Source organism: Cygnus olor, chromosome 6, assembly GCF_009769625.2.
Source record: "Cygnus olor isolate bCygOlo1 chromosome 6, bCygOlo1.pri.v2, whole genome shotgun sequence".
NCBI lineage: Eukaryota > Metazoa > Chordata > Aves > Anseriformes > Anatidae > Cygnus > Cygnus olor.
The window spans coordinates 13,621,143-13,637,638 of NC_049174.1; the positions used below are offsets into that span (position 1 = coordinate 13,621,143).

The 16,496-nt window shown below is 39.5% G+C and overlaps 1 protein-coding gene across 2 annotated transcripts in view; it reads right to left on the reverse strand.

Annotated features, from left to right (window-relative positions):
- Window positions 1-16,496, reverse strand: part of PARD3B (par-3 family cell polarity regulator beta) — a 401,278-nt gene that overhangs the window by 39,174 nt on the left and 345,608 nt on the right. For both annotated transcript variants that reach the window (XM_040560832.1, XM_040560833.1), the window contains one exon: window positions 11,516-11,651. In XM_040560832.1, the coding sequence (XP_040416766.1) occupies window positions 11,516-11,651 (136 nt within the window). The remainder of the gene's footprint in view (window positions 1-11,515; window positions 11,652-16,496) is intronic.

Sequence of the window (16,496 nt, forward strand, 5' to 3'; positions counted from 1 at the left end):
TTTGTGATGCAATATAGAGCGTACATTAAAAAACGTTTTCACATGTACGTATTAAGTGGCTCTCTCGTAGTTGTTCTACAATACCATGCACCGCTCCTTCTCCCCCGCCTCAAAGGAAACTCTGCCTTAGCCTCTGTTTGAAACTAAGCTGCTTCTTGTTCCTCCCAGTCTTGCATTCTTTGCTTCTCTTCTCACTGTAATTAGTTTACAAGACTACTTATCCAGATGATTACTGCTTTTAAATGACAGTCGTCTTTTCTTTTACTCCAGTTCATTGTTGTGTATCATTTTGTCTTGCTATCTGAATCCCAGTTCTCTAAAGCATTTTCTCATTATGTTATCTCCTGATATAAGGCATTTTGAAATACTTCATGAGAGACACTGTATGAAGCAAATTGAATTGAATTTTCTCTCCAAGTCAGGGGCTTTCAGCATCTTTCTCTAGCTAAGTCAGCAGAGTTCTTGGCACCAGTGCCAGGGTGTAATGGCCACTCTGTGCAGCACAGATATGAGCTTGTATTCTTTTTAGGGAAAATGAAATGACAGTGTCAGAATCTGGAAAGCAAACAGGGGGCAGATCAATATTTCCACTTATGCTGAGGATGGCAAATGAAAACGTTTGGGGTATTTTTGAGGTTTTTAACATATACATCAAGATAATGCCATTTTGCTGCATCTACCTACAGCTGGTGTTGGTGCTGAATGCATACATGGGGGTATGTGCATGTGTGTCTGGGAAGGAAAGAGGGAGGGGAAGGGGGAAATAGCAGTGCACAGAACTAAATTGCAGAGCAAGTAGTGGAAAAAGACAGTGAAAAGCTTCCTGCAGGCAGGCAGCTTCACAGGGGAGAGAGAGCCTTTCATTGTCTATAAAATCATGCCTTGCTGGAGGTCCTCAAGAGTGGAAGGGGTAGCGCCTAGAGGCAGTAAACCTCTCACTGTTGTATTATTACATTCTAAACACTTAGCCACTGTACAAACCAGCACACTGCTGCAAGAGAAGACAAGACAGAAGACAGGGGAAAAATGAACACAGGGAAGAAGACGAAGATGGCTATAAAATTGGGAAACAACCCCCTGCCACACCTCTCCCCAAGAATAGCTCACATCAAAGAAAAAGAGCAGAGTAAATTGTCACGGAGTTAGAAGTTAACCCCAACTCCTTCTATTGTGACTTGACACCACTCTGGAACAGTATTCTTAGAATTTGAATGGTTAGCCTGTAGCACAGGCTATTAAATCCACCTTAATCCTGTTAAGCATAGATGCCACTAAAGAGAGGCTCTCTTTCAATGGCATTATGACAAAAGCTCTCCACGCCGCAAATTCAATATGGTTAAAAAAAAAAATCCCAAACCTGGATTAATACTGAGCAAACAACATCAGCATAAGCAGGCTTAGAGAGGGGAATTGCTTTCCATATGCTATGGCATCAGGTTCCTCCGGATCTTCAGATACCAGCCTGTAAATGTTACAGACATTGTTTCTCCTGCTTGCAACTGCTGTTGGGTGGCGACCTTCTTTGCTTGCTGATACCAATTTAGCAGTTGGTACAGTTTCTCTGCGATTTGGTACTGTCTGTTGTTTGCTGGTACCAGATGGATACCAGATGGGTAACTGTGGGCAATGGTTCTTCTGTGTTCCAGTCCCCAAAATCACTGCCTATAGGGTCAGTCCTGTCAGTTGACTCCTAAATGGCACTTCAAAGCAGCATTCTGAAAAACCTCAACATCTGTTCCTTACTCCTAATGACCTTAAAAAAATGTTGCAGACATACTTTCTTTTAGCCAGGAGTTACTATGCATCTGCAGGAAAAATACAGCCTTGCAGATGCTCAAAGCCATCAAACTCACTCCTCACTAATGGCAGCTCCAGAAGCTACCACCTCCACTCTGAGAGTCAGCACCGAATATGAAGTGTAATCAATACATTCCTTTTTTGTGGTGTAGCCCCACAATGCGAGAGTTGAGATATTTCAATGCATTTTTCAGACAGTACTTGCAGCACTGAAGTGGACGAATGAGAAAGCAAAAAAGTTAAAGTGCCTTTGAAAGGCAGCTGGGATACTCAAGGGCCAAACGTAAAGCATGGAGGCAAAGCAAGGAGTGAGAAAGTGATGGAAGAGATCTCTCTATGTAGTAATTTGTGATCGGTCTTTCAAAATGTTGACCTAGTTGTCAAACTATAGACAGCAGCTGAAATGTTAATGGTTAATGGTTTTGAATACCCGCTATTGCCTTGCCCTTCTATATTATTTTCTATAACTGCTTCTGAGAGAGGGAAAAAAGTTTATTTAGGACAGTATGGGTGCATTTTGGTAAATTCTCTATACATGCTAGAGAAGAATGATCTCTACAGAAAAATACAGCTGACATCAAAGCATATTCCCCACCCCCTGTCTTGTTTCATGGAGAAGTTATGATAAACAGGTTATGTGTTCCCCTAAGGTTACCATGGAAACTCATTCTTTTCAGGCCATCATTTGCAAAGGTAAAATTTGCATTAAAATGTGATGGAATTTGATTTTGTGCATGTGTGTGTGAAACTCAAGTGGGGTCATGCTACCACACAGTATAGCTATTATTTCTAACTCAGGAGCATACGCTGAAGGGAGAGATCTATTAATCCGTGTAAACACCTCAGTGACCAAATTACAGTTTAATTGCTAACTTGACAGGTATCTTCCTAGCAAATTAAGAGAAATACTTTGAAAATTAGCTTCATATGCAAATGTAAATGTTAATACTGATCCACTGGTGGGTACCACCAGATAGTATTTTGTTAAATTCCCCTATAATCATTCCACAGGAAAGATTGAATTTAGATTGTCAGAATGATTTTGTTTGATGATGGTAGACCAGGGATAGAAGGCACAGGTATGTATTTCAAACTGTCTTATCTTGAAGGAGTTATCATCAAATTACAAACTACAGAATATAATGTGATATGGTCATGCTTAACATAATAAAAGAAACTTTTGGATCTCCTCAGAACCCACGTTTGCTTGCCTTGTTTTGAGTCATACCAAGCCTTCAAAGTTATAATTTCAACTTAGGTATCTGCTGCTCTGACTTTTCTTGAAATACCTGATGGTATAAAGTATACAGACTCTCCAGGCCTCCCCAGAGTCTGTGTTCCTTGACAGCCACTGCCATTACTTGTCACGTACAGCACTGGTCTTCCTAATACAGCAGTGCATTATTTGCAATGGTAATTTTGACGACCATTATTTGCAGCCTGTCAAGAAAACAAATGAAAAGACTACACACAAAAATCTTACCATTAGTCACCAGACCACATTTTAGAAGAGATACCAAAATCTGTCTTCATTCTCAGTTGTAGGTATTCACAACACACATGTTGAAATTAACATACTACTTCATGAAATCTATGATATTCTGGGGCACCGGATTATTCACATGTAATCTGCCTCGAATAGTAGGATCCCCTTGGAGCCAGCACTGTCCTCTGAAGGCAGACAACCCAGTAGCACCTGGATTACAAAAGACTAAACAACTCCTATCATACAGGATTTATGACAAACAGTTCAGCTGGAATGGCTCTACTTACTATTGGGCAATGTGACACATAACTTAGCAGCCAGGTTGTTTGAAGAGAAAAAGCAGCAAAACCAAGCAGCAGTTTTCATCACTTTTGCTTTCTTATTGTTAATAAATACAGCTGAACAGCAACTGTCTTAAAAAGACTAAAATATGTATATATATATCAAAATCAACCCTTCAGATTAGGTTGCACAATGCAGGTATTTCATCAGACACACTCTTGTACCAGCAAATTCCTGCTGACAAATTCAGTTTACTAATCAAAGCAAGAACATTAAAGAAAGTTTTTTTAAAAAGCAAACAAAAAATGAGATTGACTTCTAACTTTCACGGAACTTCTCAAAACTCAGCACATTCAATGGAAAGACTGTGTTCCAGTTGGATCCCATATTGAGCAAGAAAAAGGGGCGTTAGCATTCCTTTTTCCAAGTGTTCTTTAACAATAAAAGTTGAAGCTGAAAGTTGAAAAGAATTGGCCTTGAGCAGAAAAACCAAACTCATGTACAGCACCAGCCTTACTGGGTAAATGGAGTTCTCTTTCCCCTATTTTGTGCTTTATTTTAATGCAATCTTGATATTAGATTAGCATCTGCACTACAGACCCTAGACTGGGAACTAATAAAGTTATCCGCCCAATCTCTCAATGTCTGAGTCAGTGACTTTCTTTTTCATTTTAAATAATTATAACAATGTCGCCTGTTTGTTGAGAAAAAATAGAGCCTTTATATATTCATAGATAATTGCTTATACCCAGCACCCAGCGATACATTCTAATTGCTTTTCACACCTTGGCTGTGAAGAAATCTTGAACTTTTTAGTGTTTTTAACTGCGAGACAACAACGTAACCAGAACACTGACACCCTGGCTGCTGAAACTGTGCCTATGATGTAATTTAACAAGCAGTTCTTCTAATGCATTTTGCAGTGAGGAACTTCAACAAAACTCCAGAAGACCCAGGACCTACAGCTCAGATCCTATGCTGCAGTAATGAGAAGTGCTACACATATACAATGTAAGATCTCAATCCAGAAATCAAAAGTAATCGAAAGTCCATTATTTCAGCTGGCTTCTGTCACATACTTAACTATAAAAAATAAAAGACCTGTACCCTGTAACAGCCTCAATGACATAGTTGTATTGCTTGACCCAGCTTCTTTCAAGCTTGACCCTGCTCTGCACACTCTGGGCAACTGCCACAGTTTCCCTCTCTGAGGTCATTCTGCTTTCCATTATGTTAAATGGACAAATGCTACAGTACTTCATCAAAACTACGTCTTGGTGGCACATTACCCCGAGCAGGCAGAACTGGACAGTGAGCAGCATCTTTGGGCTACAGGATACTGTCTGGGACAACAGGAGCTAGGCAACTCTTTGGATCATCGATATTTTTGAGGGCAGAGATTTCTTTTTAATCAGCAACATACCGAACAAGGACATAACCCAGGGAGATTAAGCTGTGAGAATTCAAAAAGAAGTCAACCTTGTCAGCATCTATTTGATAAATGTACCGGATACCTGATAGGAAAGGCAAAGCCTTCAGCCTGTGCCGATGAAGGGGTCAAGTCTGAGGCCTGGCTCCAGGTCCGATCTAATAAATACCTTAAGCATGTGCTTAGCTTCAGACATGAATTTAAATGGCATTACAGACTTGTCTCATGATTAAGAAAATGAGCGTTGTTGTAACTGGGGCCTCTTTCCAGAAGTTGAAGCAGGCCTCTTACTAATAGCCCGAGGAAGGGGAGGTCAATTTTAAAAGGAAGTGTACTTTTTTCCTCCCTTGTAGTCAGGCCCACGAGCAGCTGTATTTGATTCTATGGTATGTGGGGCACTGACTTGCTAGAGGTCAGGACTGAGCTGTCATGGAGAAGTACATATCACTGAGGGCAAGGGAAGGTTCAAAGTGCAAAGGAGGAGCTTTAGCAACCCCTCATGAAGGCTCAGTGTTAAAATTTCAATCCTCTTCCACCTTCAGCATGTGACGCTGGCCAGAGACTGACAGCGTGCACACATGTTCAAGGGAAGTGGTCACACAGTCACGTATCTATTGAGTGATCAACAAGTATCCAGAAAACTATTAAAGCCTACGCTGGCAGAAGGTTATCAAAAACAAAGCAAGTCACAAAGGCCCAGCTATTGTGCTGCTCACAACTGCAATGAAGCCTTTGCACAGACCCACAGGCTAGTTTAAAGCCTAGCTCTGAAAATGCCATTTCTGTGCCCATCCAGCTGTGCCCAAAGGATAAAAGTTGCAGAGCCAAGGCTCTGCACACAAGTACAGTAATTGTTCACCACACTACATGGCATGAATTACTCGTTCCCCTCATCAATATAATTACCAATTAGAGATTTGTTTCTTGCCTCCCCAAACATATTGGCAAATTAGGAAAAATACATACAACAGAAAACCTCTAGGGCTCTTCATAACATACCAGCATGATCTGTGGCAGCTGTCATGGTCTCTGTGATACCACAATCAAGTTCTCAATTTGGGCAAGATCAGAAGAACCTCTGCTAGCTGCAAGGGACATGACCGCTGGAGCATGTGGTAATGTGCAACCTCCCAGTGCTGCCAGCCTGCATGAAAAGCCACAGCCAGGCGGCCTGGCAGCACCACCCGCTTTTGTCCAAGTTCCTCCTGCTATTTCTATGAAGAAAGAGCAAAGCTTAGAGTCCGTCTGTCTCAGAATAACCCCCCTGCACTTAAATAAAACAAAAAGCAGCTGTGTGATGAGGTACCTCGTGGAATAGATGGCATGATGTATTTCTGGGATTCACAGAATATTGTAGGGTATAAAGAGTACCGGCGGGCTTTGATAAGATGACATATGGCACCAGAACTGTTTCCCTTGGTAAACAAGAGTGTGTACATAGTGCTAAGCATGAAGACACGAGCATTTCAGACTCCCCTCTGGTTCAGTTTCTCTATGCCAAATTTAACCTTTGTGTAAGTAGGAATGACTCCAAGCAAGTTATAAGAGTCACTCTTTATTACTAGTATTAATGGAATTGAATTTGGCTCTCCTTGCATTTACCATTTGGAATAGTTTATTTTTCACATGAGGTTTGGCAGGGATTTCTCTAAAATAATTTTCCCCTAAACCTACCCCCAAAGCCAGCCTGCAAATTTCAAAATCTCTATGCTTGCTTAGAAGAGCTTTTTAGAATATACCCCAATCTGAAACCTTCATTATACAGAGGTAAGTAGTGACCACAAAAAGTTTGTGATTGGTGAGCTAATCATACATCCTAGTAGAACGCTTTAAATCCTCTCTTAATTAATATGTTTTAATAACATATACTCAAATACTTCTGATCCACAGCTTTCAAAACAGCTACACAGAGTAAGTCATTGCTTTTTTTTTTTTTTTTTAATTCAATGTTTTCTACTGACTAACAGTCTGTGGGCTCAAAGTCTGGAATTCACAGCAGTTTCTGCTATATGGTTTCACAAAGTACATAAAATTGTCACTTCTCCCATTGCGCTAGAAGACAGGAATGCTATTATTCTGGAAGTTGGAATTTTGGTTTCTAGCTGTGGTCCAACACAAATGCTGGTGAGTTTTGGGAACCTAACCTATTTGAAATGCAACATCCTGAACCTGGAATTAATTGATCGTGAAAAGTACAAACAGCTCCTTACTCATCCTGAAGTAAGCATAGAACCCTTTGACACATTATGGAAAAATAATGCAGTTCTTAACGTTCCTCTTTTTTTTTTTTTTTTTTTCTGTTTGATTTTTAGGCTTGGATCCCTGCCACGCACACAATAAAGTACTTGGCCTTTAGCACAGACAGGCGTGATTCTTCTTCCATATTCTTGACTTGGAACTGACAAAACTCAGTACGTTACAGGTTTGTTTCATTCAAAATGTTCACAGTTAGCATCCAGAGGCTTTTATCTTTAGGCTACTTATCAACTTGCAAACCTCATTTGCAAATAAAAAAGCAGCTCTTACAGCCGCTTAACATGAAATTTGGTACAGTGAAGCTGATGTGGTCACTAACAGGTGAAGAATTATTTGCAGTGCGGCCTGTGTTACACATAGTCCTTGAATGTATATTACAAAGAATATTTCAAAAATTTACTGCCACTCTGAAGGAATGAATTGATATTAAGTAACTTGAATTTGTACAAAGTCTTTAAGACAATCCAAGTAAATCCTCAAATAGATGATTAATTTCTCATTATTTAAATGCCTTTAAATAAAATCATACATGCTAAATTTACAGCTTGTCTTCATAGCTCCTTCTGTATTTCTTATGACCTGTTACTACTCTGTGACTCTAATGCCTTGAAAAAGAGTGCTCCATGAAAAGGCTCTCTAACTCCTAGGGATACTGTCTAAGTTCTTGCAGCGTATTGCTTATAGGGTTCTCTCAGGGTCTGACTGATACTGCACTATATGATAATACCACATAGACGTATTCTGCCTCTTTCTGTAGGCTCCAGTGGCCTTAGGATTAGGTTTGTACAGAACACTTTCATGAGTGCTTTCACTATCTGATGTTCTACTAGGACATGAATACGTATGCACTCTGTCTTGAGCTGATGCTTCCCAGCAGACATCCTGAGTGTCAGAAAATTTTAGGGTAATCTCACAGTATACTAACAACACCTGGCACTCTTTTTCCTGAACAGTATTTACACTCACCACAAGCCTGTTCTTTGGTTAACTAGGTTAACCCTCTGACCAAGGTTGACTTTAACCCTTGTGATCCACCCTGTAGAACTGGGCTCAACATTTATCCTAGCTGTGAACCTGAAATGAAGGGGGGGCGGGAGCAGGTGTAGAGGATTCCAAAGGATGCAAAACTCAATGAGAAACCAAAACACAAAGGAACTGGAAATGAATTTCAAAGGATCTGGCTCCATAGCACAGACAGTGCTATATACATGTGTCTGTTTATGGAGACACACTAAACTGAATTATTCAGTCACTTACAAAAAGAAAAAGAACAGACTGTGGGGAAGGGAGACCAGAATGAAGGCGCAAAAGAGCAAAAATTTCATCCAGCAACAGATGAGAAGAACAGCAGAGGACTGGAAAATGGATGCAGGGGGTGGGGAATGGATGATGAGAGAATAGCAGGCCTATTTAAAATGAATTTTTGACCTTATTTTTAAAACATTTATGGATCCCAATTGCCTGTCATGAGATCATTTTGCCTTACAATGCTGGCTTTTCAACCAGCTCTGCACTTTAACTTGATTTATCCCACTTTAAAAAAAGTAGATTGTTAGAAATACCCCTTCTATTAGAAATTCTGTCCCATTACAGTGTCAGCTAAAGGCCACTTGTCAATGTCAGCTTTATCAGAGAGAAATTTGCCTCATGAGTTCTCAGATACTTTTTGGAGGACAAGACCCAGTGTCCATTTCTGAGGCTGTTGATTTGTGACAGGATAGTGTCTTCTCAAATTATCCTCTGTTGCTTCCCAACTTATCTGCATGTTTCAGGAGATGGTAAGTAGTGATTACAGCAGCTGCTGTATGTTAGAAAGACATCATATAGAGAAGCTGGCTTAGGTAAAACAGCTGACTGACAAAAACATAAGAAGAACTAATTGAGTATTAAAAATATATGCAGAGACCCACAATCTCCTTTCCAGCTGCAGCTTCCCTGGTGATCTTATCTCCTGTATGAAGCAAGAAAAATTATACCAGAAGGTTTTCCTCCTCCTCAGCTGTCTCTTGACCCTTTAAAGAAAGACCTACTGTCCTGAAGATTGGAGTAAGTTTTTATTTGCAATTATGCAATTAGTCACCAGGATGTCTCTTCACTGATGAGTAAAGGTAGAAAAATTCAGCTGCTGTTCAATCTGTGTTACCACAGTACTGCTGAGGGTCAGCAGCCTGAGGCAGGTGAGATGACATTGCTTATAAAATATCTTGAGGACTCTTCTGGCAAGATGCTTTGAGACATTTGTTTTCTTTTGAATATTTTGATTCTAATTTTGTTCCTTTGTTTTTGTTTGAATGGAATGATGTAACATACATTTTAAGGGTAAAACCATATGTCAGAGTAGAATCAAGTATTTCAGCCAGGAGTCAAGAGAGAGCAAGCTATGGCTGCAGTATTTTCCAGACTAAAAGACCATGCCTGTGAAAGCAAGGCTGGATGGATCAATGGATGATATTGTTGCAGTGAAGAGACCAGAAGTCTTTGAAATTTGTAAACCGCTTCAACAAGAGGAACTGTTGCAGCAACAAACTTCAGTGTATTAAAGCCCTCAAGGTGAACTCTGATTTTTGAGCGGAGTACAATTCCTCACAACAGAAAACGTCTAAAAATATTCTGCATTTGAAGGACAAAAAGAAACAATCCTGGCCACTATTATTAATCAGTTCAAGATTGAGATACTCAGAGCTCCCTTTCAGCTGCTCTGATTAAGGACAACTTGCCTCATAGGAAAAGCAAGGCTTTGGAAATCAGTAATCTCAGGGTATTATACCTAATAGGAAAGGCTTAAAAAGGATTACCTGGAAGAAACCTGTGTGAATCTTAGGAAACAACACTGGACCATAAATATCAGCCTCCTCTGAGGATTAATAAAGCTCTATCAGTTTCAGATAAGAAGTAAAAAACCTCAGGCTACTGAAGAGGTACCACTGGGCCAGTCTAGGGCCTCTGGCAGGACACTTCACACACCATACAATTTCAACAGAAAGAAGCATTTGATGAATATTCTCGGTTCAGTTTACAAAAGCTATGCAGAAGAAGAATGGGAAAGTTGGACCACAAATTTTAAGGCAGTAAATTGAAGTTAACAACTCTAAGGAAAGATTATTTTGCTGAAAGTGAAATTTTGGGTACCTGAATCAGAGTAATATATACAAAAACTTTTTGGGGTTAATGAACAAATATAAATGATAATTTATGTAAAAACACTCTTTTTAACTCTGTCTCTGTGATTGCAATGAAATCTAGTCTCACACAGGATTTTTTTAGACTATAACCCCAATCACTGAAGATTTCACTTCAACATTTGCACTGATAGTTAGGAGGACATTAAAAACAATGTTAGTTCAAAGCTCAGGTGTATTTAGATTCTTAAGATTTTTAACATAATTCTGTCTCTTTTTTAAAATAAATTTCAAATTTAGCATAAATTGCATCGTATCAGAGTTACATTTTTGAATGCTTGCTGATTATAATTACTTCTAAAGAGACAGAATCCAACACTAAAGTCTGCTCAGGTAGAGCTGAGAGCCACAATTGTCATCCCATAGACTACAGCTGTTGCATTAAAAATCCAGCACTCTTGACTTAATCTCAGGTTCTACCACAGGTTACTCTTCTCTAGCAGGGTACATAACATGTCTCTATGTAGTGCGATTCCTAGGTGTAAAATCAAGAAAATAGTATGTTTGTAACAGTTCTACTATGGCAGTAAAATATTTTAACACCCTTTGACAGAGAAGGAGTAAATTATTCCATTTTTCACTTTATAAAGGTGAGTGAGGATGTGTCACGGTCAGATTGCTATTGTCCAATGTACAGAAGGAAGGGCAGTGGTAGACATGCCTGTATTTCCTCCCTCTCACTTTGCAGCTAAGCACAGTGAGAGCCTGTTGTTCTAATGCTGTCATTAATCCAGGGAATCACTGGATGAACTGCCAGAATACCATAAATCCTGCTGAAAAGCCTTGATGCTACCACATGTGACAAAGTTTGGCAAGGACTGAATATCTTGGACCACCCCAGGAGAGAGGAAACCTGGGCCTAGATCAAAGACAGTGAACAGGCATGGTATTTTTTAGCCAAGTTTTCATGTTACCAGTGTTTTCTTTGGGGGTGGAGGAAGCTGGCATTAAGGATTTCTCTAATTCTGTAAATCCCCCCAAAATCATGTTAGGCTGACACAAGATTTCTGTAAAATACAAACAAATGGACATCTTCTGCAAACCCCGAAGGCTACAAGAGCACTTTGCAGCACATTGTAGACCTACCCAATGCTGGTCGTAATCAGACAGCTGTGTTCTTCCTTCGTCTTCCTCGTAGAAGGGTAAGCCCTCTCGCCTGGCCTGATGGTACTCCTTACGTAACTTCTGGATGCGATCAGCATTCCCACCACCTGCACAGCCACTGAGAAAAATAAAAAATGCTAAATAAAGCTCATATGTACACACACATCTAAACACTTATCAGATACCCACAGGAGCACACACAATTCCCACACCTGAGACAAGTGGATCACGACTGTTTGACTCTTGACTCGCACAGTGCCCACTGGCTCACATCACCAATATTTTTGCCTTCCTGTATTAATACAGCTCCTAATTGTGAACTTGATCCACATTTTTAAAAAATGCTATCCCTGTCCAAAGAACTCAACAATTCCAGTACAAGACAAGAGACAACAGATGGATGCAGACAGATGGGGGAGCACAAGGAAACTTTTAACATTCCTATGAGCAGCTATAAATGGCTATCATATTTTAATAATAATGATGATGATGATGATAAGCTGCCAGAAAAATGTTTCCTTTTGCTCCCACGCTAAATGTGGAATTTCCCTAGAATTGCATTTGTTCAAGGTAAAGAATAGACTATATTCACAGAGAAGCAAAGAAATAAGGTTTATCTCCAAAAAAAAACCACACCCACACAACAAAAACAGAAAACAAAAAAACAACCGACAAACAAAAAAACAGCCTCACTCCCAATTACACAAAGAACTAAAACATCACCTATGAAAATACAGGGTAGGCAAGAGATGGGAAAGCGAAGTACCAAATCCCGATTCCATTTTTTGAAGGTAGTATTTAAGCAGTAATCCAACAAAGACTCACTTCTATGCTGGGCTACACTTCAAGCTGCCTTGGTAAAGCTAGCTGAGTTTAGTTTGTCAAGTTAAACACATGTTCATCTTTGTGGTTTTTGACCCTGATAAACATTTCAAAACCTTACAGCTGGACTTGCACAACTGTGGAAGCTCACGCCACTATATCTGAAAGGACTAAAAAAAATCCTGAAAATCCCTAGGAATTCTAATAAAATAAAAAAATAAAATACGGCACATGAAAATTAATAAATTAAATGTTCCTCCAGACCTATTTCCAGCCCTTCTCTGGCCAGCACTGGGGCAAATACTGACTGCATGGCTCAGTAGCATTTACGAACATTCACAGGGAACTGTTGTAGAATTTCTCTGTAGCCACGTCTAAACTCACACCATTGTTGTTGTAGCACATATTCATGTATTTTCTTAATCTGCAACCTCAACTCTGCCTCACCAGCAAAGGGCTATAGACATACAAACTTATTCATGAGCTCTGTGGAGCATCTTGTCATACTGAACTCCACTATGAATGTGCCAGAATCTAGGTTAGCCTTTTATAGGATTTGCATAGCAAACTGAATTAGGAAAGCACATAGAGAAGACTGAACATAAACCCATCAGTTCAATAATAAGTAGTTTCTAATACCTAATAGCAGTCTAGAATGGTGGCTAAATTAGGTTCAAAGTTAATTACCAATGGAGAGAGATCCCACGTAGAGTGCAAATGCAACTGAATATGCAGGACTGGAAGTGTTTACTGGCAGCATCAGTATGTTTCCATGAAAAATCAAATTACTCACCTTCCCTGGATCCCAAGCTATCCGGCCCCTCTACTCTACAAAGCCCCAGAGGTTTCAAGCTTCTCTAGCTGACTTACCAACCTCTTCCAGAGGAAGTTTTTCTCATGATCTGCCAAGACAGTGCAGAAAGCTTGCGCAAACTTTGTGGATTATTGAAAAAAAAAAACAAACCCACAGTATATTCCCTTTTCCCCATGACTTTTTTCACAGATAAATGTCTTTATTCCTTGCATGGATTCTTGTCAAATAGTGGAGAACCACCTCCAGTTTGCAAGTTAAGGACTACCTAATGGGGGATATCACTTAAAACAGTGAAGCCTGCTCCACAGTTCATGAGCAATACAATACCTGCGAAATCCCCTGACTTCAACTGTGACTACAGATAAAGAGTTTAATTAGGGCTGCTAAAATACAGATAAGGCCCAAAGTGCAATGTTATCCTTGTTGCTTTGCCAGTGTCATTACCCAAAGCAGCACTAGCTAAGACAAGGAAATGCTGAAATCCATGCAACATAGCAGGTTTGGTTCCAGCTGGGCTGGCTCCCTGCAGCTCTTTGCAAACAGTGTTAGCATCCGCAAACAGTGGCCTGATAGCCACATGACCCTTTCTACCTCCAGGTATTTTGGCTGAAGAGGTTATATATATATATATTTGTATATAAATTGGGCCTGACAGCTTATTCTTCAGCAAACCTCTGCCATGCCATATTAATAAGTACAAAACCTCCCCATGAGAATGAGTAGGAACATTTGAATGAAAGATAGCACCACATGGAAAGTTATCCATCTGGATTAGTGTGAAAACACAAGCATAATCTCTGTGGAAACAAGCAGCTCCGTGAAGCCTGATTTCCTGTGCTTCTCTCCTGTGGGTTCTCTGGTGTCCGATAATGGGACTGAGTTCACACTGCTGCGCTTCTCCCGGGCAAGGGCATTCATCTGGACCCCTCTAATAGGTTGCTTATTTTCATGAAAATTACCTGATTTAGCATCCTTTGAACATCTAATCATCTGTCAAATCTGGTCAGAATTGGCCAGCAAGTTCAGAATCTGTGAGGAAGGTGCAGGTAACAGATCAGAAGGGGGATGATCAGTGCAATGTCAGCTTCATTTTTTCAGGAAACAGTTAGAGCTCAATGGCTCATTTTTTTCTCCATCACTGTTTACAGGCACAAATGTAAAAGACATTGGCTTGTGAAAGAGCTGCATATCTAGCTTACCGTGAAAGTTTTACCCACTCCTGAGTAATGTGAGATGAATACGATGCCCTGTGCAATGCTCGTGAAACAGTTCTGAATTTCAAGTTGGCTCCTGACAATTATGTGAATATATGAACCACATTCAAGCTCACCAGCTGAATTCAATCAGCACTGTGCAAATATCGCATACATAATCTATTAGTTTACCCCAAAGAAACTGAAGCATTGAATTCAAACAGAATGAAGTCATCAGTAATAAAAAAAAGAAACTGATAAGGCAATATTAAAAAAAAAAAAACAAAAAACAATTTTCCAAGATTTGCAGAGAAGATCATACATTGACTGTAAACTATTCTCCCATCTGCCTATAAGTACATAATTAAAAAATATTGGTTTGATCAGATAGCAGTTCTCAGACAGGGCTGGTAAATGAATACCAGTTCAAATGTTTGGGATGCATGACTATTTATACCGAAAAGGAACCTGCACTTACAGAAGAAATACAAAAACAATACTCCAATCAAAGTCAATTTATATTAAGGAGACTTATTGAAAGCTTTTCCCCAGCCCAGTAAGTACAGCAGACGGATTTCTTTTACAGTAGCTTAACATTTAATGTAGTGCTCCTTCCTTTAGGAGACATAAATATTACAGTCCTCATGGTATCTACGGTATCATGCAAAACTCACTTCTCTGACATGGCTCCCTGCAGTATATGGTCTAAAGAGAAGCATTCAACCACACATTTGCCATTCTCCCTAGCGTGCTTGCAGGCTCCAACAGTTAATCGGCTCATGGACTTCTCAACCACCATGAGAAAACTGTAAGAGAAGCATCCACTCTGCATTTTGTGACTGGTTTCAGAACTATTTCATAGAACAGTGCTATACTTAAGGAGACTAGTTCAGAAGTAGGTGATGGTGGGATGGACCCTAAAGCTTTTTGTGGAAGTTTTTAACTAACACAGAGGTGTGGAAAAAAGACTTGGAGAAACTTTACAAAATGTTTGGTGAAGACTGAGATGCTGATTTCAAACAATAGTAGCAAAAACTCTCCAAACTTCCAAGCCACAAGCAAGCAATTTTAAGAGAAGTTCAATAGTTGTTTGAATAAGCTGCACATACTGCAAGGACCTTTGTTGGAAATAATAATAATAATAACAACAATAATAGCAGTTATCTTACTAGAACAATCAAAAGAGGAAAAAGCACATTCCTGCCAGCCATTCTGTAGTTTTGCCAGTTACAAGCCTTACAAACCAAAGCTTTCTTCTGGCATGGAAGAAAGAAAAAAGAAGTCTGAACATTCATCATTTCTGGGTTGCTGGGGCTGTATAACTAACTTCATTAACAACTGCCCAAAATCACGTTTTTCTGCCTTATACCCGAATATGCCTAAGTCCCAATACAGGTTCCGCTTTGACCACTGTGACTGCAAGGAGAACCGCTGCGAAACAGCCACTCAAACCATACAGCTGGCATAGGTGTCCCAAAACAAAGTGTAAACTGTACTTTGGCACAGATGTTATCTTCAAGCTATCTCTAATCTTATGTAAAATATGACCATGAAATTTCATCTCATCATCTCTGAAGAGCTAGATGAGCAAGCACCACAGCAATAACATGTTTGCAATATGACAGTCAAGTTATTTTTTTCAAAGAATCAAAAGATTATTGTCAGTATTTAATACGTATAGCTCAGATTTTACACAATAAAATCTCCCCTCTATTCTTCCTTTGAGTAGCTCATCTTGATTTCAATCATTCAGGTTGAAAATGTCATTTTTTAAATTAGTGACTTCTTAACTGTAGCTCTCTAGATAGCACAAAATGAAAAACAAGTGTTGTATGTACAGGCGAAGATGAACCACTTAAAGCTGTATATAAACATACATTTAAGAGGCAATAAACATTTTGTTTCCAGTGGTTTTCCTAAACACATTAATATTGCACAGGCCACTTTGCCAGCCACTTACTTCAAACGCTGATTTCACCCATCTGACTGTCAGCCTTTAAACAAACTACTTGTGCTTCCAAGTGGAAAAAAAAAAAGTGTTTTTTAGTGAAATTTCCATTAACAAACAAAACTTAATTCACTGACTCAAGAGAAGTGACAATCTTCCATTCACAATTTGCTATAAACCCAAACT